The 27,933-nt window shown below is 37.8% G+C and overlaps 1 protein-coding gene across 4 annotated transcripts; it reads left to right on the top strand.

Moving 5' to 3' along the window:
- The first annotated feature begins 186 nt into the window (after positions 1-186).
- Positions 187-27,823, top strand: LOC100820078 (DEAD-box ATP-dependent RNA helicase FANCM). 4 transcript variants are annotated; one of them, XM_006585680.3, is made up of 24 exons: positions 187-258; positions 377-453; positions 535-778; positions 855-998; positions 1,133-1,215; positions 1,297-1,411; positions 1,547-1,638; positions 1,756-1,810; positions 2,084-2,205; positions 2,286-2,399; positions 7,235-7,428; positions 21,008-21,138; positions 22,729-22,789; positions 22,894-22,964; positions 23,516-23,565; positions 23,637-23,802; positions 23,982-24,109; positions 24,191-24,526; positions 24,641-24,704; positions 24,921-25,316; positions 25,413-25,868; positions 26,038-26,089; positions 26,246-26,386; positions 26,887-27,823. In XM_006585680.3, the coding sequence occupies exons 1-24, from the start codon at positions 243-245 to the stop codon at positions 26,969-26,971; spliced, it is 3,393 nt and encodes a 1,130-aa protein (XP_006585743.1). In that variant the 5' UTR covers positions 187-242; the 3' UTR covers positions 26,972-27,823. The 4 variants fall into 4 exon arrangements, with proteins under 4 accessions (XP_006585743.1, XP_014634699.1, XP_014634700.1 ...); XM_014779213.2 differs by having other exon boundaries at positions 194-258; positions 26,898-27,823; XM_014779214.2 differs by having other exon boundaries at positions 195-258; positions 24,921-25,301; positions 26,898-27,823.
- The last annotated feature ends 110 nt before the right edge of the window (positions 27,824-27,933 follow it).

The raw sequence follows: 27,933 nt of genomic DNA on the forward strand, positions 1-27,933 counted from the left end.
AAAATTTAACGGAAGGACTATTTTGCAACACTTTTACAAAGATATGGACTATTTTGAATTTAATATTAAATTAGGGACTAATATGCAAAATGAGTACAATCTCAGGGACTAAATTACCTATTCACTCGTCGTGTTAATAATGCAAAAGTCGACTTATTAATTATCAACTCCTAAGTCCCATGAGCCCTTACTCCATACTCCATCTAGATTGATGGTCCTTACTCCATACTCCATCTAGATTGATGGTCCTTATGAAATGTAAGGGTATTTTTGATTTTTTGTGCATCTTCAATTAACACTTTGGTCTTTGGCGCCAATCTGTATTTATTTTATTTTTGGTGTGTGACTTCTCGCCATTTTCATTTTCAAATAAAAGCGTTCTCTAGGCTCTACCAGGTGAATCCGAATTATCGAATGGCATCCAATAATCCTTACGAGATAATGGACGATGAGGTATGGAAATAGGTAAATAGCTTCCTTTCAATTTGCAAACTCAAATTCAATCTCTCAGCAGTTGATGTACGCAATTTTTAGGGATTTGACTGGGAAGCAGCTGCTAGAGAAATCGACGTGGTTTGCCAGACGACCAGTGACGTAAAGGGAAAGGGAAGGGTTTTTGAGAAGAGAAAGCAGCAATCCACTCTCGATAAGTTCATATCTATTGCCAATGCCAATGCCGAAAAGGAAACCCCACCACCGCAGTTCCAAGAAGATGACCAAAGCCCTGCTTTCATCCACCACATTGACACCGAGGCTGCCAAAACTTGGATATATCCAGGTACAGTTGTTGGTTAATGTTCCTCCACTTGAAGATTTTTTTTTGTTGCACTCATCTTTTGCAATTTGCATTGCAGTTAATGTTCCTCTCCGTGACTATCAATTTGATATTACCCAGTCCGCACTTTTCTCAAACACATTGGTGGCCTTGCCAACGGGACTTGGCAAAACCCTCATTGCCGCTGTTGTTATGTATAACTACTTCAGATGGTTTCCTCAAGGTAATTTGTTGTGTTGTGTATCCAGAAGTTTCATATGTCCCCTCCCGGTCACACATCATCATCTCTCCCTCTCACCTTCAATAACACAGACCTTTTTAACTGGGAAAACCATCTGATGCTTCCTGTCACAACAGGCAAAATAGTCTTTGCTGCTCCTTCTCGGCCACTTGTCATGCAGCAGATAGAAGCATGCCACAATATTGTGGGAATACCTCAAGTAACAATTTTTCTTATTTTTTATTCACCTTTACCTTTTCTTTGATGAAAATTTTGAATTATCAAGTAAATTTAAATGCAGGAATGGACAGTTGATATGACTGGTCAGCTAAGTCCTCCCAAAAGAGCTCAATTTTGGAAAACAAAGCGAGTTTTCTTTGTCACTCCACAAGTGTTGGAAAAGGATATTCATTCTGGTGATTTATTAATATCATTTTCATTCAATATTGTTTCTCTAGATATTTATTTTTTGTGTCATGTACCATGCTTTGCTCCATCTGATATGGTTCTCTAGCTTTATTTTGTTTTGTGCACGGTATAATTTATTTCAGGTACATGTTTGGTGAAGTACTTGGTATGTTTGGTGATTGATGAAGCTCACAGAGCAATGGGAAATTACGCTTATTGTGAAGCTGTTCGCGAGGTTTGAATTTATTTTTGGAGGTTTTTATTTATTACTGGATTTTGTTGATAGAATATGTTTCGTCATTATTTCATATAACTCATTTATCCGTTATTTTTTTTTCCTTCTGGTTTCTAGTTAATGTCTGTACCAGTACAGCTGAGAATATTAGCGTTAACTGCAACGCCAGGATGTATGTTTTTGATAATCTTGTGTTCTTTTCATTTTTCCCCCCTTAAAAAATGCGAGTTTAATGCCTATGCACTAACAATGTAAAACAGTTTTACATCGTCTTTCAATCGCAAATAACCGTTTGAATTACTTTAAGATAATTATTTTAAAAATCAACAAACTTACTATACACAGTGGGTTGTGATTGAATGACCGTGTAAAACTTTTTACACTATCAATGCATAATCATTTTTCTCAAACAATATTGTGTTCTAATTCTAAGTTTGAAATTCAGCAAAGCAACAGACAGTCCAAGCTGTCATTGATAATTTGCATATCTCCAGACTTGAATATCGCAGTGAAACTGACCATGATGTTATCTCATATGTTCACAGTAGGAAGATAGAATTGATACAGGTAGTCAATGCATGCCTATTTGAAATCCCTCAAATTATATTTTCTACGTTCTCTAGAGATCTTTGTTGCAATATTACCAGGTTGCAATGGGCCCAGAAGCGGTAGAAATAAACAATAAGTTTATGGAAGTAATACGCCCTATAGTAGCCAGGCTTACAAATATTGGGGTCATTCAGAACAGAGATTACCGCACTGTAAGTCTCTTTACCTTCTATTTATTTTTCATTTTTTACCAGTTCCAGATAGCTCTAACTATTGTCAGCAAATAAATACATGACTTATTAGTGATTTCTATTGAAGTACATGAAAAGATATATTTGATCAAGTTTCACACTCTTCTTCCCCCTTCATTTTATTTTCATCACGTACTGAGGGGTCATCTAAAGTTGCTTATTACATTAATTCTTTCAAAGTTGTATAATATAACTATAAATATAATCAATTAATTGTTGTAAGCCTAAAACAATTGAACAAGAGAAATTAATTCCTGAGATACATACAACAAAAGAGTAACAGTATTTTGGGATCTTGGCTGATACTTCTATGTGTTATCTTTCGTTCTTACAATGCATTCAATTTGTCACACCCATTGTCAAATTAAGAAAACTTTGCTGTGTGTTACTTACATCCTAGACTTTGAATAGAAGTATATCCTTACTCCTTAGAGTTGGTAAGTAAAAACAAAATGAGATCAATTGTGATGGTGATACTGATATATTAAATTGATCAATAGTATTACTTCATAAATTCATAATTCTCTTGTATGGTATGTAAGTTTAGAAAGAAACCTAGGAAAAAAGAGAATGTGTTTGGGTATTACATTTACATGAATATGTATTCACATGATACAAGCAATAGTAATTCTTCCCCACATTACTAACTTCACCATCCCCAGACATAGACAAACAATTGTTAATTTTATAATATGTATTAGAATTTGGGCTTAAGACCTAACTCAACCCCACAAAACCGTCTTGTAAGGTGAGAATTGTCCAAGTCTTATAAGGACTACATTAGGCATATCTTTGGTTGACGTGGGATCTCAACTTGCTAAGAGATGACATCTAGGTGGCTCCACACTATTACGCTTCACTCAACTTTCTTGGTCAGCCCTTTTCAAGACACTTGTGGGCTAGGGTGACCACAATTAAGGTAGTTTTCGAACACCTCCCATGCCTAGGACTATGGGTTTGGAGTGTGGCAATACAGTTAGCTCAACAATGGATTTAGGATGGGTTCGAATAACATCTTAAAATTTGGGCTTAGGACCTAACTCAACTCAAAACCGGCTTGGATCTCAACCTGCTGAGAGTAGACGTCTTGATGGCACCACACTATGACGCCTCACTTAACGTTTTTGGTCAATCCTTCCGTAGGTAGCCTTTCTGAGAAATTGCAACCTAAGAGGTGACCACATCTAAGGCGACTTTCCAACACACTCCTCACGCTCAGGACTATGGGCTTGGAGCATGGCAATACAGGTGGCCTAAGTGCCTAACAATAGATCTAGGACAGACTTTGATAGACTGATACCAAATTATAATTTGGGCTTAACTCAAATCTACAAAACTGACTTGTAAGGTGAGGACTATCCAAGCTTACTAAGAGATGAAGTCTTGGTTGAACATTAAGTTTGTGAATTTTGTGGTGCATTTGGTTTTAAGCATCAAATAGTTATCTAAATGTTTCAAGGAGCTCAAGAAATAATTAGAGGCTAATAAAATCCAGGATAGCTCACTTTAAGTCAAGTAGAGTATTTTAGATTTATTAAATCTATATAAATGTTAATATATTTGCAGACAGCCCTTTTTTTCCCCTTCTCTTTTATGGTTGCATCAATAAGATTCCAGGGTCTTTTGTTAGTTTTTTTTGGGTCTCCAAACAATAGTGTGTGTGTGTATATATATATATATATATATTTATTTATTTATTTATAGATAGAGGATATAGTGCACAAGGGATATCCAACCCTTACAAGTAGACAGTAAATAGTAACCTAAGAAACTGAAAACAACCTCAAAGGACTTTCCATCACTATATGTACCCATGTGACTGTACGTATAAAATTGTTGAGAAACAACAGAAGCAGGGATAATTGGTAAAACTGTGAGAGGAGTTGGACTTGATTGGACAGCAATAGTAGGATTAGACTTTGAAGGAAATAGGGTAGGATAGGGAAATTTTGACTCATTGAACAATACATCCTTTGAGATGTAAATTCTGCCATCAGATGCTAGGCATTTTTAATCTTTGTGTGATTAAGAGTAGCCCAAGAAAACACATTCTTGTGATCTGTATTGAAGAGTATGGCTGCTGTAAGGTCTTAGAAGAGGGAAGCAAGCACATCCAAAGATTCTGAGAAAAGAATAGTCTGGTGTTTTGTGAGACAACTTCTGAAAAGGAACCTCATTTGAAGGACACCATGCTGTGGAAGGCTGAACCTAGTGGTGTGTATTCCACTAAGTCAGCTTATAGGTTAATGATGAATCCCAATAGGTCTGGTTCAGATGGGAGGACTTTCAAGATAATTTGGAAGTTGAAAATCCCCCCAAGGGCTGCGGTTTTTTCTTGGAGACTTATTAAAGACAGGCTCCCCACTAGGGATAATCTTCTAAGCAGAAATGTGCCCATCCAAGAAGCTGTATGTCCTCTTTGTGGTTATGTGCAGGAGGAGGCGGGTCATCTCTTCTTCAATTGTAAAATGACTATAGGTTTGTGGTGGGAATCCATGAGATGGATTCAGGTTGTAGGACCTCTTCCAGTTTCTCCAGCAAGCCACTTTGTTCAATTTTGTGATGGTTTTGGTGCAGCTGTAAATCATAGTAGATGGTGTGGATGGTGGATTGCTCTAACTAGCACTATATGGCAGCATAGGAACCTCCTGATTTTCCAGGGCAAATTTTTTGACTCTTCTAAAGTCATGGAAGATGCTCTATTTCTAGCTTGGTCTTGGTTAAAAGCTAGAGAGAAAGACTTCAACACTAGCTTTAATCACTGGTCTACCAATATCTCGGATTCATTTGGTTAATCTGGGTGGGGTTTTCTTTTGATGTTGGGATAGCTTGGGCTTTTTCTATTTTGGAGGGCAGCACCATAGGTGCCTTGTATTATCTTTCCACCAGTACCCCTGGTACTGTCAAGTTTATTTAATAATATATATTTTCTGCCTTCCAAAAAAAAAAAAAAAGTAGACTGCAGTTAGAAAGGCCTGATCCCAATAATGAAGGGGCATAGCAGCCTGAGATAACAATGCCAACACCATATCTACTATGTGCCTGTGTTTTCTTTCTATGACCCCATTTTGGTGATGGGTATGAGGGCATATTAACCTGTGCTGAATACCCAAATCACTCAAAAACTTAGTAAATGGTCTGAATTCTCATCCCCAATCAGATTGCACTGCTGTTATAGGAAAGTTAAACTGAGTATTGACCATAGCCTTAAACTGCTTAAACACATCTAGAGTTTCTGACTTGCTTTTCAGTAGATAAATTCATGTAAATCTGGTATTAGCATCAACAAAAGAAACATAATACTTGTAACCAGTATTGGATAAAAAAGGTGCAGGGCCCTACAGGTCTGTGAAAACAAGCTCAAAAGGACTAGAATAGCCAGTTAGGGAAGGAGAAGAAGCCAGTCTATGTGACTTGCCAAGACAACAATGTGAACAGAAATCTGAGGTATTTTTATTGATTATTGGAATTTTGCAGATTTGGGATACATGTCTCATGACATCAACACTAGGGTGTCCTAGTCTAGCAGAAAAAGCTTTACAAGTGTTAGAATTGTCAACAGAAGTATTATTCTGAGTACTATTTACAGAATTATTTACAGAATCGGAACTAGAACCTGAGTAAACAGTAGTGTTCACAAAAGACTTTGACTTGGGAAGTTGAAGCAAATCAGGAAATTGGTAGAGACCATCTTGTCCCACCAAGCCCTTGAGAAGAACTTCTTTAGAAACCTGTGATTTTACCAAACAAAAGGTAGGGTGAAACTCAAAATAGACCAAATTGTCCTTACAAAACTGACTTGCACTAATCAAATTTATAGTAATTGAAGGAACATAAGAGCAAATTGTTAAGAATCAGAGAAAACTTAGGGTTTAAAGGAGATGGAAATAAGGTTAGACCTGTGGAATTAATGTCAATACCCTGCCCCTTACCAATGGTTATCTGATCCGGACCTTCAAAAGGTGTCAACTGCTGAATGTTTTGAGAAACATTAGTAACATGATGGGAGGCACCAGAATCTGGATACCAGCTGTTTGAAGGTACTGAACCAGCAGTGGCAATGTTGGCTTGAGGAGGAAGAGTTGCTCGAACTCCAGCATTATGCACATATGGTATTTGAGGGTTCAAGATTGTTTGCGGAAGCCACTGTTACCAGGATTGAATAAACTCAAGGTTGAGAAACCGCCGTTTGTAACGGTTGAGGCTAAGGAATTGCCGTCGGAAATGGTTGAGGCTAAGGAACTGCCGTCGGAAACGTTTGAGGTTATGGCTGAGGATCCGCCACGCCAGAGTTGCCTCTGTAGCCACTGGAATTGAAAAATCAGGTTGAAGATTGTTTGCAGAAGCCATTGTTACCGGGATTGAACAAACTCTATGATACCATCTTAGAATTTGGGTTTGAGTCTAACTCAACCCCAAAAGCTAGCTCATATAGGGTGAGGGTTGCCTCCCACTTATATATTCTATTGTTGTCTTATCTCTAGTCAATGTGGGACTTGAGTTTTTCTCAACAATATATATGCCCTGCAAAAAACCAATTCCAGGAAACAAAACAACTCAATGACTTCTGTTAGTTGCTATCTATCTGTTTTTGCTGATAAAAAAAACTATCTATCTGTTCTGCAGGAACAACATTTTAAAATGTGAATAATTTTTTTTGTTTTCTTAGCTATTGTTTTAAGATTTATTTTTTGGTAGCTGTCTCATCTTTTAGTTTGTCCTATGATTTGCCAAAATTACTTAGGCTTGATGGTATAGCTGAATCATTAATTTTCTCTCTTTTGAATGCTTGGCAGTTGAGCCCTTGTCAATTACTTGAAATAAGGGAAAAGTTTCGCCAACGGCCTAGGCAAGATCTTTCTCATGTCAACTATGAAGATGTTGAAGGGTATTTTGGCGTTCTCATTACTCTTTATTACATCCATAAGTTGCTCTCAAGTCACGGAATAAGGCCAGCACATGAGATGCTTGAGAGAAAATTGAAGCAAGGGTATACTTCCTATTTACAGTTTATATATAAGCTAAGTTAGCTAACAAATTGAAAAAATATGCTTAGTTTTTCTGTATACAAATATGATTTTTTGACCCTTTAGGGATTGTAAGAACTTAATTAAAGGTAAAAACTAGTACACTGGTGGTAAATGTCAGATGCAATAAAAGGATGAGTATCTAAATTCCAAAATATCTTAAAAAATAGCAGAGGGCAGAATATCTAAGGGCGTAGTACAACAGCTGAGACATTTTTGGGAGTGCTGATTTGATCATTAAACATCTTTACTTCCTTAAACATGCATTGCTGATTCCTCTCTTGCCATATGGTCCACTTGTTGCTGTGAATTTAATAAAACAGCAAAAACATACCCTATTACAGTAGTATAAAGAGAGGTGCAGTATTCAACTGCACACTCACTTAACTATTTTAGTTACTCAGTCAGTTAAGTGTCAGTGTTAGTTAAGAGTTAGTTAGAAGGTTAGTTAGTCATAACTAACTGTTCTAGAGCTCTATATATACTTCTCTTTGTAACAGAAAACAGTTACCAATCATAATAACAATTTCTGATTCTAAAATTTCTTTCTCTCTTTTACACCTTATCTTTTATCTTCTTCAGTTCTGTTAAGAACTCTTTTATACACTAAAACAGCAAATACATATAGTTGCCATTGTCAATAGCTGTGTCATAAAAGCTATGACTGGGTTAATCAATTTTTAGATGCAATTGAGAATTGAGATGTTCCATATTTTACACTTTTTATGGTAAATTCTGCATGTATAGATCACTAATTTGTAATATTTGTATGTGTAGGTCAAAATTGTATTACATGTAAAGTCATTAAGCTTCATATAAGTGTATACTGTACCTTACTTATTTTTACTTAATATAGTTAAGAGTCTTTAGTCTGTTAGCTGTGTCAACTAACTCTGGTTAGTTGGGAGTTACTCACTGCAACTATATAAACTCTCTCTGTAACTGTTTTTCAGTTTTGAATAACAACAAATTCTCTCTCTCTCATGGTATACAGAGCTTAGGTCGAAACCAAGCTTTTTGTTCATGGCTTCCGCATTGACTCCTCCTTCCTTCAAACTCTCTGAAATCTAATATGGTATACAGAGTGTAGAAAGTAATAGCGAAGACTTTCTTCTTTTATTCAAGCAGTAAAAGTACTGCTTATATAGAAATATTACAATAAAGTTTGTTCCTTGATTCAAGGAATAATAAAGGAAACAAATAATAGCTAATAATGATAAAGATTTTATTTTAAAACAAAGTAAATCAAATCTCTGATTCATCTAATATAGGAAACTACAATATCTTCTATTAATTCCTACACAAAGCTTAGGTCAAAACCAAACTTTTTGTTAATGGCTTCCGCATTGACTCCTCCTTCCTCCCACCGCCCAGAAATTGCATGCAAAGAACTATTTTCTTTGGATTTAATAGGTTGAACCTGTTATTCATAGTCATCATCTTGAAGGCTACATCATTAATCCACAAATTCCACCTAAGTATGCTTTGTTTGAAGATTACAATGCTGATAAAGTCACCAATGAGTATTGTGTTTGGTATGAACAGGATCAGTTTCTCCTTGTGTGGTTGCAATCCACTATTTTTGATAATATTCTTCCTTGAGTTGTTGGTTGCCAATCGTTGTGCCAACTATGGCATCACATTCAGCAACATTTTCAATCTCTCACTCGCGTGAAGATTTGTCAAGTTCGTGCTGATCTTCGGAATCTCTCTCTCGATAATCTCTCTATCTTTGATGATCTCCTACATATGAAAACACTGGTCAATGAGCTTACTTCGATTGGCGAACTAGTCTCTAATTCTGAACACCTTAATCTAATTCTCGATGGCCTCCCTGATGAATATGAATCGCCAGTTTCTCTTATCACCAACAGGTTTGATTTGCTCACTATTGATGAAGTTGAAACTCTATTGGTTGCACGAGAGGTGCATATTGATTGTTCTCACAAACGTGCTTTAGGTTATATCAACCTAACTCAAAGTTTAGGGTCGATGAATCTCTCTCAAGGCTGTTCTTCTCAAGAAAGTGCTATTGTTCCTAATTTTGTGCAATCTGTGAACCCTAATTCTCAAGGTCAAGTCAATTTGACCACTCAGTCCGCTTTTGAGGACAACTCTTCCAATGATTACAGTGGAAATCATTTTTTCAATGGTCGTGGTGGTTGGGGTTTTGGCCGAAATCCTAACCATGGTGGTGGAGGCCGTGATGGTGATCGTTTTGCTGATGTGCAGTGTTAGATCTTCTATAAGTTTGGTCATGGAGCTTCATTCTGTTATCATAGATTAGAGGAAAATTATGTTCCTACCCTTCCACCACCATCTTATCTTGCCCTTGCTTCTGCACATACTTCTCCTGCTGCTGCATAAATTGCTCCTGTGCAAGTTCAATATGCTCAGCCTGTTAATGGAAATGGAAACATTCTAATTGCAGCATAATACAGCTGGATATCTAAAGCCACTTAAAAGCCTATTTGTAATTGCAAATGTGTGATTCTTTCCTTAATTAGAATATAACAGCTGCAGTATAGGGATTTATGGTAGTTTTGCTAATTTACAGGGCTGAAAATCTGCTTGTATTTATTTGTAATAAAGAATATTTATAGGGGAATACACAGAGGAAAGGACACACAATTTTACCCTACACTTTTCTTAGTTTGATATGGTATCAGATTGGGTCGCGATCCTAGTCTAGCGTAGCCTATATTTTTTTTTTCAGCAAAAATAATATGTATTAATTGAAGTACCAGGGGTACTTGGAATATATATTACAGTCCAGATTTGGTCCCATGACATATGGTATTCATTGAACCAATCTGAATTTTAATTTAGATTCTTACAAAAGTTTGCTCTAGTATTCTATCCTACTCTATTGAGAAACCCTGCTCTGATGTTGGATGTGATAGAATATCATAAAAGAGAAAGAGAGAGAGTAAAGTCTATTTCTCATATATTGATCTTATCTGAAATAATGAATACAATGCTCTTATATAGAGCAGCAACAGGGCATAACAGCATAACAAACTATTGCATAACAGCATAACAAATAATAGAATCCAGCTGGCATAACTCTCTTACTAACTATTTACCCTATTCACTCTATTATTCCCCCTTAGAAACTGAGGGTGCATCAAGCAGACTGAGTTTGTTGATCACACGCAGTTTGTCACGCAGAGGGAGAAATTTCACTGCTGAGAGAGGCTTAGTTAGTAAGTCTGCCCATTGATCTTGGGCTGGAACATGCTTCACAATGAGATTCTTGGAGAGCACTTTTTCCCTCACAAAGAATATATCCAATTCCATGTGCTTGGTCCTATTGTGCAACACAGGGTTATGAGCAAGGGTAACGGTACTGAGGTTGTCACAGAATTGTGGGAGTGAGAAGTCTGCATTTAAGTTCTTGAAGGAGAGACTGCACCCATAGAATTTCTGCAGCAAGTTGAGCCATACTTCTGTACTCAGCCTCAGCACTTGACCTGGCAACCAACCGTTGTTTCTTAGACCACCAAGATATCAAGTTTGGACCAAGAAACACACATGCTCCTGAGGTGGACCTTCTGTCATCAGGGTCTGATGCCCAGTCAGCATCACAGAACCCAAGCAAAGACAAAGGCTGGTGAGGTGAGGCAGGCTGAATTAGCAAGCCATGATGCAGAGTGCCACTAAGGTACCTCAATATCCTTTTAACTTCCTTCCAATGCTCTTCCAAGGGATTAGATAAAAATTGGCAAACCTTATTGACAGAAAATGAGATTTCAGGTCTGGTGAGAGTGGCATATTGAAGAGCCCCCACAACAGATCTGAACTGAGTGGGATCTGAAACAGCTGGCGAACCAATTTTAGACAATTTGCTTGTGGACACCATAGGAGTAGGCATGCCATTAGCATTGAGCATGTTAATTTTAGCAAGTAAATCTGTCAGATATTTGGCTTGAGAGAGAAGGAGGGAGCCATTAGGCAAGTGTGTTACCTCTATGCCAAGAAAATAATCCAACTTACCCAACTGTTTGAGGGAAAAATCAGTATTCAGATTCTTGATTAAAGCAGTAATAAAGGATGCAGAATTGCCAGTTATGATGATATCATCAACATATATGAGCACCATTATAGTTAAGCTTGCAGTGTGAAGGAGAAATAGATTAGGGTCACATTTGCTTGCAAGAAAACCATGATGCAGAAGGGATCCTTTAAGTTTATCAAACCAGGCTCTAGGGGCCTGCTTTAGTCCATAAATTGCTTTGTTCAACTTACATACAAGTGTCTTGTCAGCAGCTTCAAACCCAGGAGGCTGCAGCATAAAAACTTCCTCCTCAAGGGTGCCATTTAAGAAGGCATTGTTCACATCAATCTGCTGTATAGGCCACTTGTGAGTAACAGCAAGAGTAAGGACAGTTCTGACAGTAACAGGCTTCACCACAGGAGAACATGTCTCTGTAAAATCAGTGCCAGCTTGCTGATGGAAGCCTTTAGCTACCAGCATGGCCTTATATTTGTTAATGGAGCCATCGGGGTTCTCCTTCACCCTAAAAACCCACTTGCAGCCAATTGGCTTCCTAGAAACAGATGGCGACACCAAGGTCCAAGTCTGATTCTTTAACAATGCGTGATACTCATCTTTCATGGCCTGAAACCAATGGGGAGAAGACAAGGCCTGACCAACTGAAGTAGGTTCCATATGATTGAGTAAAAGAGTGGGATGAATTTTAGGCTTGGTAATGCCACTCTTGGCTCGAGTTTGCATGGGATGAGTGTTATGAGGATGGATAGAGGGTTGTTGGGGGGTTGGTACAGGGCTGAGAGGAGAATTGGTGGCTGGAATAGAGGATGGAGAAATGGTGCTGGCCTCTGCAATATCAAATGTGATAGGGGTGAGAGAAGAGGGAGTGATGGGAGAGTGTAAAGAAGAATTTTCAGAAGCAGGGGAAGCATCATTGGAAGGTGTTATAATAGGAGAATTGGCAGTGTTAATAGGGGCAGACATAGGGCTGCTAAGAGAAACAGAGGTAGTGGGTGTAGCAGGAACAGAACTGACTTGAGTAAGAGGAATAACAGATACAGGAACTGCTGGTATAGACCAGGCAGAAGAAGTATGAGGAGATGATGTGGATGTAGCAGAAGAAGAAGAGGGAAATAAGATGGAGTAGGGAAATCTGGTTTCATTAAAAAGAACATCCCTAGAGATGTAAATACGGCCAGTAGCTGCAAGGCATTTATAACCCTTATGAATGGTAGAATAACCAAGGAATATGCACTCTTGGGATCTATAGTCCAATTTATGAGCATTATAGGGACGAAGGAAGGGAAAACAAGTGCAGCCAAAGACTCTAAGATGAGAATAGTCAGGTAATTTGTGAAGTAGCTTGAAATAAGGGGACTGGTTGGCAAGAGACATACTAGGCATCCTATTAATTAGGTAAGCAGCTGTGACAAAAGCATGATCCCACATTTTGAGAGGTAAATTAGAGTGAGCTAATAAAGCTAGGCCTGTTTCAACAATATGACGATGCTTTCGTTCAACTATGCCATTTTGGTGGTGGGTGTGGGGACATGTAAACCTATGAGTAATGCCAAGGTTATTGAGATACTTGGGGAAAGACCTAAATTCACCTCCTCCATCGCTTTGAACAACTTTAATTTTACAGTTGAATTGAAGTTCAACCATTGTTTTGAATTGGACAAATTGAGTAAGTGTGTCAGATTTAAGTCTCAAAGGGAAGACCCAAACAAATCTGGAATAGGCATCTATACAAGTCAAGAAGTAGGTATAACCTCCTAAAGACTGGATAGGAGCTGGTCCCCATAAGTCACAAACTACTAACTCAAAAGGTTGAGCATACACAGTAGTGGATAAAGAGGTAGGCAGTCTGTGAGATTTGCCTAAACAGCAGGCAGTACAAAATTCAGCTAGAGACTTGGGGGGTATAGGAATATTGCAAGTTTTCAGCACTTCTGCAAGAGCTTGGTAATGAGGATGGCCTAACCTTGTAAGCCACAAAGCATATTTGCTGGTAGGTATAATATTAGGAACAATAGAATGTTGTGGAGATTGAGAATTAGTAAATGTAGTAGCATGAACAAGAGGTGAATTAACACAGGAAACATTGCTTGTATTCATTGAAACAGAAGGAGTACAATCAGTAATACAATCACTTTGAGCATTAGAATGAAGTAAAGTATTACATGATGTACTAGGATTACAATTGTTTGAACCTAAGGCTACACTAGAATTAAGGCTAGAGAGAGACTTGAACTTGGACACTTGAGACGAGGGACTCTGAAACTTGTAAAGACCATCAGCTCCTACAACTCCACGAAGAAGCACCTCAGAAGAATCCTGAGATTTAACAAGACAAAAGGAAGGATGAAATTCAAAGAAAACCTGATTGTCTTGGGCAAATTTACTAACACTAATGAGGTTCTTGGTGATGTGAGGTACAAGGAGTAAACTGTGTAGAGTGAGTGGTTTGTGAGGGAAGTTAGGGGAAGTAAAATTCATGGAACCTATAGAGTTGATAGACAAACCTTGGCCATTCCCCATGAACACTTGCTCAGAACCAGTCACAGAGTGAGCATCAGACACATTAGAAGAATCAGGTGTAACATGATGCGACGCACCTGAATCTGGATACCACCATTGGTTGCTGAAGGTTGGATCAGAACTGGCCATAAACGCTTGTGGTGGAGAAGGTCTGGGTGCAGCTGATCTAGGTGAAGCATAGCCAAAAGAAGGTGCATACACCGGTCGAGCATTCATCAGAAATGGATTGAAGGGAGCACGTTGAGGTGAAAACGGCATAGAAGCGGATTGCGAATACCTGTAATAACAGATAGAGGTGTCATGACCACTTTTGTGACAAATCTGACATTGAGACTTACCAAAACGGCCACCTCCACGGCCAGAACGACCGCCTCTGAATTATAATTATTGTTTTCAGCATGAGCAGTAACATGACTAGTGCCAGTGGGAAACGACTCTGTAGCAGGAGACGACGGTTCCATCGGAGAAGACGAATCAGACGGTTGAGCCTGCATTAAATTGACTGACACTGGTTCTGTGAGAATCGCTTTCCGATGCTTCTCCAATCTCGATTCGTGTGCAAGGAGACAGGATTCAAGTTCGACCAAAGAGCTAAGATCTTCCTTACTATTGACAGCAGCAACGATAGGATCATATTCCTCGGGAAGTGCATCAAGGACGATCTCAATTAGGTTACGAAGAGGAACGGGATCTCCAATTGAGATCAAGGATTCATTGATTTCGCGAACACACTCCATGAACGACTCAATCGTGAGAGTACCTTTGGAGAGACGACACAATTCTGAGCGAAGCTGACGTGCTTTCGTCGTGAGGAGCGTGGCGAAGTAACGATGCACTTCAGTCCAAACCTGCCACGCGTGCGTGCAGTCAACAAGCTTCGGGAGCAGCGAATCAGAGATCGTGGAGAGAAGCCACTTACAGACGAGAGCATATTGTTGTTCCCAATCCAGATATGCATCGTTCACCTCACTGAGATTAGGATCGGAAGTAGAAGGGGAACGATGAGGAATCACCGGAACCGTGACGAAGCGTTGAAGCTTGTGGCCACGAACAACACCGTCAATTTGTTGTTTCCACTGCTTGAAATTTTTACCATCAAGCTTGACGGAGATAAGATGTGAGAGCTTGACATGAGAAGAAGGAAACACGCCGTCGTTGCGAAACGGAGACGCCATAGATCAATATCACTGGATCGGAAAAAGAGTAGCTCTGATACCATGATAGAATATCATAAAAGAGAAAGAGAGAGAGTAAAGTCTATTTCTCATATATTGATCTTATCTGAAATAATGAATACAATGCTCTTATATAGAGCAGCAACAGGGCATAACAACATAACAAACTATTGCATAACAGCATAACAAACTAATAGAATCCAGCTGGCATAACTCACTTACTAACTATTTACCCTATTCACTCTATTAGGAAGACCAGTAGTAGTAGTGATAATTGAAATCCTTCTCCAAATTTGTGAGCCACGTCCATAATAAAAAAACTGCGTCATCTAGGATGCTGTTGGCATTGAATGTACCATTTGAAAAAATAATGTTATTTCTTTGCTTCCAAATGGTCCATGTCAGTGCCAACCACCACCACTTCCATCTGCTAGACCTCATTCCCTCTGTCACTCCATGTATATGTTGGAGAAAGTGCTGCCTCGGGTGATTTGGGAAGACACCCAACATACCCACCCAAGACAAGGACTCCCACCATACTGGCATTATCTTGCCACAATGAAAGAATAGATGACCTGTGCTCTCCTCCACTTCTCTGCAGAATGGGCATGTGGACTCCCCAACCTGAATCTGTCGTCGCTGCAAATTTGTTCTAGTTGATAGTCTATCTTTGATTAACCTCCATGCGAACATAGTAATTTTAGACGGCAGCTTGAGCTTCCACAGCTGCTGAAATACTCCATCCTGTTGCTGTTCATATGTTTTCCCCCACACCATATCATATGCGGATTTGGGCGTGTATTGTCCACTTGGGTTTGCCTTCCATACCCACTGATCACCTTTCTGTGGCTGTATTGGGTGGCTTGCAACATCCGATAGGAATGAGACCGCCATATCTATTTCGTTATCGAACAATGGTCCCACTCCCAACCTGCATCCTTGAAGGTCCCCATGTGCTGTATACTTTGATTTTGTTGCGTAGAAATGCTATACAGCCTAGGGTATCTTGCAAGTAGTGAATCCTCTCCCCCCATCCATTTGTCCTCCCAAAATTTGAACTTGTCCCCACTTTCAACCCTCCAAGATATTGTAGTGTTCATTAACTCTCCATGTTGCGGATGATTAAACACGAGCTTTAGATCCCTCCACCATACCAATTCACCCTTTCCCCTAGTTACTTCGCTCAAACCCCTCCAACCCCCATATTTTGACTCCAACACCCTAGCCCACAGCTCCCCCTGGCTTTGAAATAAGCTCCACTTCCATTTGCCTAACAGTGACAAATTAAAAGAATTAGTGTCTTTGACTCCCAACCCCCCAGCTTCCTTTGGCAAGCAGACAATATCCCATTTGACCCAAGCTATTTTGTGTTGCTGTTGATCACCTCCCCATAAGAACCTTCTCTGCAGCCTGACTAGCTTGTCCACCTAGCCTAGCCTATATGTCTCTATCCTTTTGCAATTCTTGTCCTAGTTTGTTGTCCTAGTCTAGATCAAGTTCTTTCTTGATTGTTCTTCAGCTCATTCCTAGTCTGAAATTGGTTCTATGCGACCATTTTTTTTTCTTAGCCTCATGTCTTCTGAAAAGTATGATGTCTTAATGGTTCGCCTTAATGGCAAGAATTACTCATCCTGGGCATTTCAACTCGAGATATTTGTCACCGGTAAGGATCTGTGGGGTCATATTGATGGCAGCAACCCCGCTCCTAACAAAGCCATCCACAAGGAAGAGAATGCCAAGTGGGTCATTAAGGATGCTCAAGTCATGGCCTGGATTATCGCCTCTGTTGATCCCACCATTGTTCTCAATCTTTGACCCTTCAAGACTGCAGCCAAGATGTGGGCTTAACTGAAGAAAATCTACAATCAGAATAACACAGCTAGAAGATTCCAGCTTAAGCATGAAATTGCCAACTTTCAACAGGATAGTCTCTCTATCTCTGATTTTTACTCTCATTTCATGAATTTGTGGGCTGAATACACAAACATAGTCTATGAAAATTTACCTTCCGAAGGCCTTTGTTCGGTACAATCTATTCATGAAACTTCTAAACGTGATTAGTTTCATATGAAACTACAATTTGAATTGGAAGGAATCAAACCCTGTACCCTCTTTGGATGAATGTCTCAATGATTTGTTCCGTGAGGAACAATGCCTTCTCACTCAAGACACTATGGATCAACACAAATCCACATCTGTTCCAGTGGTGTATGCAATACAAGCCAAGCCAAAAGGATGGGACATGAGTGCTATTCAATGTTTCTGCTGCAAAGAATTTGGCCATTATGCTTTCAATTGTCCCAAAAAATTCTGCAGTTACTGTAAAAAGGATGGGCATATTATTAAAGAACGTCCCATACTATGGTTTCAAATCAGTTTAACTCCTCCATTAAAGCTGTTCAGTCTGATTGGGGAGGGGAGTTCAGACCTTTCACCAAGTAACTTCTAATGATGTAGTCTGGTTGTGCAGGTTGTACATCTCTAAAGATGTTACTTTTAATGAAAGTAACTTTCCCTACCCTTCTCTTTTTCCTGAACCAGCCTTGATAACTTTTGAAGTCCCTGATACTGCATCTTCCCTTACTGTTTTACCTTCTGCAGTGCCTATTCACCCCTCTAATACTTCATCATCCCCTACACCACCTGCACACTGAGCAATCTGCCTCTTCCAGTGAACAGCAACCCCCTTCACCACACATTTCCCAAACCCAGCCTTTAACTGTTACCGACACAGATTTACCTTCACAACCAAATTCTCCCTCAATTACCACACATACAACCTTAAATTCTACTGCTACTGCAGCTATCAGACCAATAACACTCATCCTATGTGTACTCAAGCAAAATCTGGAATTACTAAATCCAGAATTAACCCCACTCTAATTCCAAAACACCATTTTTCTTCAACACACAGGTGTTCAAGTGGATGGTGTAAGGTTTAAAAGATGGCACTGCTGGTGGTTAGCTTTAACTTGGTCTATTTGGAAGCTCCGAAACAGCATAGTGTTCTCTAATGCAACCTTCAATGCTAACAAACTGCTTGAAGATACTACATTCCTCATCTGGACGTGGCTAAGGGGTTTTGAAAAAGATTTCACAATCCTTTTTAACCAATGGTCAAGTAGTATTAGTCAAGGTTTTTGTATCAGTAGAGGCTAGAATAGTGTGCAGGGCAACATATGTATATTTAATTTATTCCTTACTTTGGTTCTCCTTTAGACTAGGACTGTCTGACTGTGGAACCAGCAGTAAGGTCTAACATATATGTATATCAGTACCTCTGGTACTGAATTTTATCTATCTAATATATTATCTTTGCCGATAAAAAAAAAGAATTAACCCCACTCTTCTGCTGGCTCACCTTGAACCTAAGTCAACCACAGCTGCATGAACTGATCCCTCTTGGCTTTCAGCTATGCAATCTGAGTATGATGCACTCATGAGAAATGGCACTTGGACCTTGGTTGATCTTCCTGCTTCCAGAACAGCAATTGGGTGCAAATGGGTGTTTAGAGTCAAGGAAAACTCTGATGGTTCTGTCAACAAATACAAAGCTAGGCTTGTTGCCAAGGGCATTCATCAGCAGTTGGGGTTTGATTATAAGGAGACCTTCTCTCCTGTAATCAAACCTGTAAAAGTCAGGCTTATCCTTTCTCTTGCTATTTCACACAATTGGCCTCTTCAGCAACTAGATGTTAACAATGCCTTCCCCAATGGTGTTCTTGAGGAAGAAGTTTATGAGTCAACCCCCTGGATTTGTGTCCTCAAACAAGCAACAAGTTTGCAGACTTCACAAGGCTATTTATGGCCTAAAGCAAGCTCCAAGGACCTGGTTTGACAAGCTGAAAGCTACTCTTCTCAGTCTTAGATTCTCTTCTAGCAAATGTGATCCATCACTTTTTGTTTTTTCTGAATCCACCTCAGTTGTATACATTTTAGTCTGTGGAATGTTGAAGATCAACGCAGAATCAACATATTCTGTCTGTACAACTCATTAGGATTTTATATACATAGTTATTAGCTGTCATTTCTGACTTTACCATATTTAGAATTTGCATTTATAGGGAGATCAATTTCCCTGATTTCTAGGCTCGATTATTGCTCTTATTTCTAACCTATGCATTCTATATATACCTCCTATGTACCATTCACAGATTCAAGGGAAAATAAAACCTATTTCCGCATGGATGATATTATCATCACTGGAAATGACAACAAGTTAATTCATTCTCTGGTTTCTCAAATGAATTCAGTTTTCTCTCTAAAGGATCTTGGTGAATTTGACTATTTCTTGGGTATAGAAGTTTAGAGGCAACAAGATGATTCTCTTATTCTAACTCAGTCCAAGTACATTTTAGATCTCTTGACGAAGAACACCATGGATAAATCTAACCCTATATCTTCCCCTATAGTTGGAGGATGCAAACTCACGAAGTTTGGTTCTGAGGACTTTTCTGATCCAACTCTTTACAGGTCCATTGTTGGTGCTTTGCAGTATGCTACCATCACTTGACCAGAGATTAGCTTTTCTGTCAATAAAGTTTGTCAGTTTATGTCTAAGCCCTCTGACCAGCATTGGCTGGCTGTGAAGAGAATTCTAAGATATCTCAAGGGAACATTTTCTTGGGGTTTACATTTTCAAGCTGCTTCCCTGCAGCAACCCTTTTCTCTCCATGCTTATTGTGATGCAGATTGGGCATCTGACCTTGATGATAGGAGGTCTGCATTTGAAGCTGCTATTTTTCTTGGACCTAATTTGATTTCTTGGTGGTCCAAGAAACAGTCAGAGGTTGCTTGCTCTATTACAGAAGCAGAATATAGGAGTATGGCTCTCATAGCAGCTGAGGTCACTTGGATTCAGTCCCTTCTTTCTGAATTTCAAGTTCCTCACACCAGTCCTGTCATCCTTTGTGATAATACCAGCATTGTCTCCTTGGCTCATAACCCGGTTCTTCACTCCAGAACTAAGCACATGGAGTTGGATCTGTTCTTTGTCAGAGAAAAGGTCCTCACCAAGCAGATTAATGTGGTGCATGTGCCTGCTCTTGATCAACTGGCTGATATTCTGACCAAGGCTTTGTCTCCTACTACCTTTCTTTTGTACAGATTCAAGCTCAGAGTGGTTGAAAGACATTCTTCCCACTCCTCATGAGCTTGCGGCGGGGTATAAGTGTGTACTGTACCTCTAGTATTTTTACTTAATGTAGTTAGGAGTCTTTAGTCTGTTAGTTGTGTCAACTAACTCTGGTTAGTTGACAATTAGGTTAGTTGGCAGGTACTCTCTGCAACTATATAAACTCTCTTTGTAACTGTTTTCAGTTAGGTTGAATAACAACAGATTCTCAATCTCAATCTTCTCTCTCTCTCTCAAACTCTCTGAAATCTAATACTTGATATAAGATGGTATCAGCCCATCTTAGATCCATTAGAAGGGTTACCCACCGTGTTATTCACGCACCAAGCCCAAAAGTGCAGGACATGAGGGGGTGTATTGGGGAAAATCCAAGTCCGATATCGGCTAAAGATAGTGCCAAGATTGAGTATATAAGTGGAGACAATCCTCACCCTATGAGCTAGCTTTTAAGGTTGAGTTAGGCTCAAACTCACATTCTAAGAGTTGATATGTAGGGAGGTGGACTAAAATGACTTTTGACAATCATACTTTTAGAGGCTAAAGAAACTTTTGTAATCATGTTATGTTTGTCTTTTGATTTCTAATTTATTTAAAAGGGCTTTGTATGAATATTTTATTATGTTATTCATGGCATTTTCTATAAACTATATATATTTAAAATTTCAGTAAATTGATTATATAAGAATACCTTCTTTCAGATATTTTGCAAAATTTATGAGTAAAAATGAAGTTATTCTGAAAGCAAGGCAGCTAATGCAGCAAAGTTTGTCTCACGGAGCATCTAGTCCAAAATTGTCCAAAATGCTAGATGTATTACTGGAGCATTTCAGTAAGTATTATTCTGTTTTTCAAAGGTGTTAGTATTTGCTTTTTGCTTCTTGTGGTGATGATATGGAAAGAAAGTTTTGAATTCTTCATAAAGCTATAATATGTAAATGACTTTGGTCTTAATTCTCACCACATATTATACTCAAGAAAATCAAGTTGCAACGACTAACTCACCAGTTATTTTTTTTTATCATTCTGAATAAAAACAAGAACAAAAGAACTAAACAACTGTGCTCTCCTGTTAATTTAAGTTGGGAATTTGGTGTTAATTTATAAATTATAATAATTTTGTTTATAACTTTTGAAAGCTTAATTTTCCAATAAAGGGGCTGGTTATGAGTTTTCAGGAGTTTAATGATAACATTTAGTTTAACAACTCCAGTTTTATTAAAAAAGTATTTGTTAGGCTTCTTTTAGATTGACCTAAGGGATGTTTGGAAGAGCTTCTACGAGAGAATAGAGAAAAAATATATTTTGAATAATATATACTTGTGTCCCATGTTGTATAATAATAAAATAATCCTAACTAAATAAAGACATGAATTGTCAAATATTAGAAAATATGGAAATTAAGAAATTACATAAACTAATTTTAAGAGATAATTACTAAGATACTCTAAAAAAATCAAAGGTAAAATATTGATATTACAAGATATTCCAGCAGTTTACTTGGGATGCTATTTATCTATCGAGAAATGCTAGCAACATTCTCTCTGACACTTTTTCTAACACTCTGTATTTCACTCAGAAAATATTCTCTGCCCTGCAAAATGTGTAAAAGCTATGATATTATTATATTTTTATTTTACAATCATCCTTTATAGAACACATTTTTTCTATTCTTTTTTCTCCCATTCATTTTCTTTTTAAAGGAAGTTTGCAAATATGTTTTACTCTTGAAGTAAACATTTTTTCTACGAACCTTTTCTGTTTCTTGATGGTGATTTAAATCCTAGAGGATTCGCAAAAAAGACTAATCTTTTTCCAAGGTAACTGTGTACTGGTGCTTGGTGTGTTGGAGCAGGCTGCAAACACTAGATGAGAAATGTTATATCCATAAAAAATGTTCAGACTAAATAAAAAAATTCCTCCCCATCGGATAGTACCTGTCTTTGAGACTTCTATGTGATAGAAATATCTTTTAACCTACCGTATAAACAAGAAAAGGGTTTGCTTAAGGGGGGTGCATCATGCATGTATGTAGATAATAGAAGTAGGACATTATTATTTTGACATATATATTTAGAACATTCTTTTTTAGTTTCTTCTATTGTAGGGAAGATATGTTTCTTTGCTTTTGGGATTTCTTCTTTTCCTTTTCTAAAATGATTCTTCTTGAGTTCGTGTTATAAAATTGAATTTGATCTTGACTTCTTTCTTTGACTATTTTGATATAAAATTTCAGCCATCTCTAGTCAGTACAGCCTGTATTTTCAATGGGCATAATCTTGTGGCTGAATCTCAGTTTGCTTTTCCAAGAAACTTCTTTTACACTCTTTAATGGATGTGTTATGTATATAATGAATGCACTTGGATGTGATTAATAAACTTCAATTACATTGATAAGTGACATCTTTGGATGTGGTTGCAGAAACTAATGATCCGCAAAACTCCAGGGTAATTATCTTCTCCAATTACAGAGAAAGTGTCAGGTAAAATTAATTTGAGTTGTTTCATTATCTTATTCTACTCAGAAATTGGGAACTTTTGGCCAAATTAAAAAGAAAAATCTAAAATGTTAATTCAACACATTCAGGGATATAATGAATGCACTTGGAGATATTGGGGAATTAGTCAAAGCTACTGAGTTTATTGGTCAAAGTTCAGGTATTTATGACGATACTTTGCTTTAGAGTTGTGTTTGTGTGCTGAACGACATGTCTCACAGTCCGGCGACAGTGTCTTAATGTTAGTAAGTACAATGGTCGCACTGAGATTAGAACCTATGACTTCATGCATACTACCCAAACCCCCTATCACTAGGCCGACCATAGTGTCTTAATTTTAGTAAGTATCATTACAATGTCATGTTATAAACTAGATAGACACAGAATTTGTCAAGCATCCTATCATCTAACAAATAGGCACCTTGCTTACAAATGATCTAATCTAATAGTCAAGCATAGCTTCTAGTTTGGTGAGATTTCATAAAATTTTGCTTTGTTTTTGCCTCAAATAAATCTTAATTCTTAATCATTGTTAAGCATTGTTGAGTGTTGACATCTGCATCTCTTTCTTCTGAGCGTTTATGCGTAGGAAATGATGTATATTTTCTTCTTTGTTTTCTTCTGTCTTTTCTTTCATTATTTTTCCGCATTCATCATTATTGATTATTTTGTTTGTAAAAGAAAATCTCCATTTTAATGATATACATACAGGGAAAGCAATGAAAGGTCAGTCCCAAAAAGTTCAACAGGCTGTGCTGAAGGTATGTATTATGTTTGGCATAAGATTCATACACCTTCCATGTACTTACATAGTTACATGGTTCATCAACAGAAATTTCGGTCTGGCGCCTATAATGTTATTGTTGCTACATCAATTGGTGAAGAAGGTCTTGATATCATGGAAGTTGATCTTGTCATATCTTTTGATGCTAATATTTCACCACTCAGAATGATCCAGCGAATGGGGAGAACAGGAAGAAAGCATGATGGACGAGTCGATATCCTTAGAGTTTCAGTTTTATTTGTTTCTTGGCAATTGTTACTGCCCAGAAAGAAATGAACATACCTGGCGTTCCCTATTACCAGTTTTGATGAAAAACTTCTTGAGAGTGTCAATAGTTTTAGTTTTCTAAAAAGTTATGAGTATTTGTTTCAATGGTTCCTTAACATTCATTACTAGTTTTTGCTTGTGAAGGGACAGAGTTGAAGGGCTACTTGCAAAAACAGGCAAAGAGCAAGACTATAAGTAAACACATGCGAAATGGGGGCATAAATAGCTTTACCTTTCATCCTAGTCCAAGGATGGTCTGAAACCGTCAGATAACTTTTATTTTTTATTTATGCCTTTTATCCTTATCCTCTAAATCTTATTCAATACTTTTGTAGATTCCTCATGTCCTTAAACCAGAAGTTAAATGCGTTGAGCTGTCCATTGAGAAATTTATTCCTCGTCCAAAGAATGTGAAAGATGATGAGCTCCACATTTCTCCATCAAAGGACAAACTAACTGTTGCGGAAATTGATTTACTTGAAACATATTTTCACCCTACTGTGGAAAACAATAGTAGAATGTCTCTTATTGCCTTTCCCCACTTTCAGACCTTTCCTTCTAGAGTGCATAAAGTGAAGCATTCCTCTGGAACATTGATGCTTATAGACATGATGCAGCGCTTGCAAGGACTAGTATCATTTCCAGAAGATGACAAAACTTCTTCACTTCAGGTTCTACTTCCTCTCTTAGATTAGTACTACACTGTATCACATATGCTCAGTCATACTATGATATACCTTTTCCTTTTTGGTAAAATAATTAATGTGTCTGTTTGAGTGATTCAGGAAGATCTGTGTTTGGGACATGGTAAGCCAGTCACCACTACCGAACTTGATGAAGCTAAAAAGGGTAATATCATCTGTTCAATTTTCTCTCCTAAATTTTAATGGCAAACAATAAACACTCCCATTGTGAATATTGCAGCAGAAGAGTTGTTGCTGTATTTTAGTTTTTACCTTTACTTTACAAAATTATTTATTTCTTGATGGGTATTCATAATAATTGTCCTTTCTGTGAAAATAACATGAGCTCATGAGAAGTCCATTTTGTTTCTGTCCTCTTCAGACAATGAATCGTGCTCTAGGCATAAAATGAGAAGGAATTTAGTCTCTGTTAATTGTCTGGAGATGGATTCGTGTCATTTGGGGATTCAAAGCAAAGACTTAGTTGACCTAACTCGACAAGATGGTACTTTCTGTGACTTGGGTAAGAATCAAGAGGAAGCATGTGAGGGTGATGAGACAATTCCTGAAACTCCAATTGCTAAGAGAAGTTTGTCAAATGAAGGAGATAATGATGGTCAAATGGTAAATCTTGTGGAGATTGAGACTTCTTCATTGGCTGCAAATGCATGCATTAATGGCATGAGAGATGAAGAACTTAGTCCACGTTTAACTAATTTGATTAGAAGTGGTGTTGTTCCAGAGTCTCCGGTTGACGAAAGAGGTGGGTGTCTTCAAGGTGATAAAGTGATTGTGTGCTATATTTGATTGATTACTTTGCTAATTGTGTGAACGTGGTTAAGTAATTTGTTCTAAAATAAATTGAATTTTTCAGGGAAATCAAGATACAATTCTATCATACGTGATTTTGTGTTACCTGTTCATCTCCACAAAGAACAGGATGTTAGTTCTTTAAGCTCTAGTGAAACTAAAGAGGTCATTATTGATAAGGGCACCAACAAGAATGTCTGTACTTCCCCCATTAATGAAACTCAAAGCCCTTTACTTGACCTGAAAAATTGTGCAATTAGAAGAGGACGAGTCTTCCTTTCTCAAATTGAGGAAGGCCATGCACATAACACTGATCCAAGCTTCAGCGAAGAAGCATATCCAGCAGATTGTGGTGAAATGTCCGAAAGCATTAAACCTGCACGCAAATTTAAAAGGTTGCGGAAAGCTGAAGATACTGAAAGAAATATGAATCAGAAAAACAATAAACTTTTTGCTTCAACAGCAAACTTTCTCAAACCATCTTCTGCCTCCAATCCTGCACAATATAAGCATGGCCAAGGTGATTTTAGTTTGTTTAGTGCATCTTTTGTTTCTTTCTTTATTAAAAATATTTTGGATCATATCTCGTTTCTTTGAAGTCAAATTGGAAGTATATTTAGCAAAATTCTATTCTATAAGGATGTATTAGAGAAAACTTAAGGCTATGCTGTTTCATTTCTACTTTTTAGGTAAAAGGAAATCAACACACAATGTGAGAGACTTCATTGAGGAGGAAGCCGAGTAAGATTTTGCTAAAGACTCTGAATGTTGCATTTTCATCCTCTGTTTTAGCATTTTTTGACACTATTTAGTATCATACTTGGCATTATTTTTCATTGTTGTATATCACAGAATTTTTGAGAATATCCAATCTCATGAGATGTTCAATATTGTCAGAGTATCTTCAGATGGCTATGTATCTAATGATGAAGATGATGAGGAAGGCAGTTCATTTGACAGTTTCATAGATGACAGGACCAACCCTACAGCAGCCAGTCAGCCTGAAGCTAGTAGAATGGACATGATGGCAATTTACAGGTATTTTATATTTCTCCCATTTCTCTTCCTTCTTTGTAGGTTTCTCTCCTGAGTAAAGTAGTCAGCTAAATCCATCATATATATGAGTTTAATGACTATGCACTGACGATGTAAAATAGTTTTACACTGTCATTCAATCACAAATCATCATTTGTATGACTTTCAAGATAATTATTGTAAAAGTCAACAAACTTATCATACATGATAGGTTGTGATTGGATGATTGTGTAAAATTATTTTACACTGTCAGTATGTGTACGTTAGCAAACCCCATATATATATATATATATATATATATATATATATATATATATATATAAATGAAACTTGTAGTGCTGCAATTTTGTCATTATTTACATATTTATCTAAATGTGAGAACATCAGTGTTGTTTTCAAGTCTTTTGCAATTGTATGCATATGTAAAAATATCATGTTGAATTAACTCTGAACTATTAAGTGCTATTATTAACTTCGTGTTAAAGCTATATAATTATAATTAGCTCTGCTGCAGGCGTTCTTTGCTCAGTCAAACACCAAGTAATGGAGGGCTTGATCTTTGTGCCACCTTTACTCCTGACCGTGTGACTATGGCAGCCAGTATTAGTGAAAGTGAGGATTCTACAGGGAAGACAGTGGATCACTTCCACGCAGAGCCAACCAAACAGTCAGCAAATCGGACTTTGGAATCTGTTAGTATCAACCAGATAACCTCAGAAGCAGTGGCTTCAACTTGTTATCCTATGGGAACTGGGACAGAGACAAGAAGTCACAAACGAAGATTGGCATTTTACCATTCTGGACACTTCCCAAATATGAACCTTCAACGAGAATTTGAACTTCAATCAAAGAAAGACGTAGTGCACACTGATGCAACTACAGATGTTCTATGTGATGATCAATTTTATAATGATCTTGATCTTGACGAGTTGGAGGCACAAGCAACATTGCTTCTAAAACAGAAATTAGATTTGTCTAATCAGAAACAAGATACGGTCCCTCAATCTCACACATCCAATCTTGATATTTTTCAGTCTCCATCATTTGACCTTGGGATATGAAAAGCATGACATAAGCACTGATGCTGCAGGGCACTTACATTCTGGAAATTAATTAATCAATGTGGCATAAGCTGGATACAGAAATCTTTTAGACTACATATTTATAACAGTGGTATTTTATTGTATAGTTAAACTAGTGGTTGACTCTTTTTGGAAGAGGATAGGGTTATAGCTTTGTCTAGCATACACCTTGGTTGAAAGGGTAAGATTCATGCCCCTTGTATTTTTGACTGCTGATCTTGCAGGAAAAAAATAATACTTAATGGTGATAAACCATTAATGTGAACCTGTTAAACAGGTAACTGGTAAGAATTTGTAAGTTATACATTTTGTCCCTTAAAAGAAAAATTACGCTAATTCAATGGAATCTAATTGCTAATGGCTTTGATGTTTGATGTTTCAAGGTGCAGCTGCTGTATCGGGTTTACGTTTATTTTAGGAGTTGAACTCTTCTATTTGCTCAAATTTCTGCATGTAAACGTTCCAGTT

This window comes from Glycine max, chromosome 8 (assembly GCF_000004515.6).
Source record: "Glycine max cultivar Williams 82 chromosome 8, Glycine_max_v4.0, whole genome shotgun sequence".
NCBI classification, from domain to species: domain Eukaryota; kingdom Viridiplantae; phylum Streptophyta; class Magnoliopsida; order Fabales; family Fabaceae; genus Glycine; species Glycine max.

Excerpts from the sequence above, each read along its gene's own strand:
- LOC100820078 (XM_014779213.2), top strand. Across the intron at positions 1,216-1,296 it reads ATATTGTGGGAATACCTCAA|GAATGGACAGTTGATATGAC; the intron begins GTAACAATTTTT and ends ATTTAAATGCAG. Across the intron at positions 25,869-26,037 it reads ACAATATAAGCATGGCCAAG|GTAAAAGGAAATCAACACAC; the intron begins GTGATTTTAGTT and ends TCTACTTTTTAG.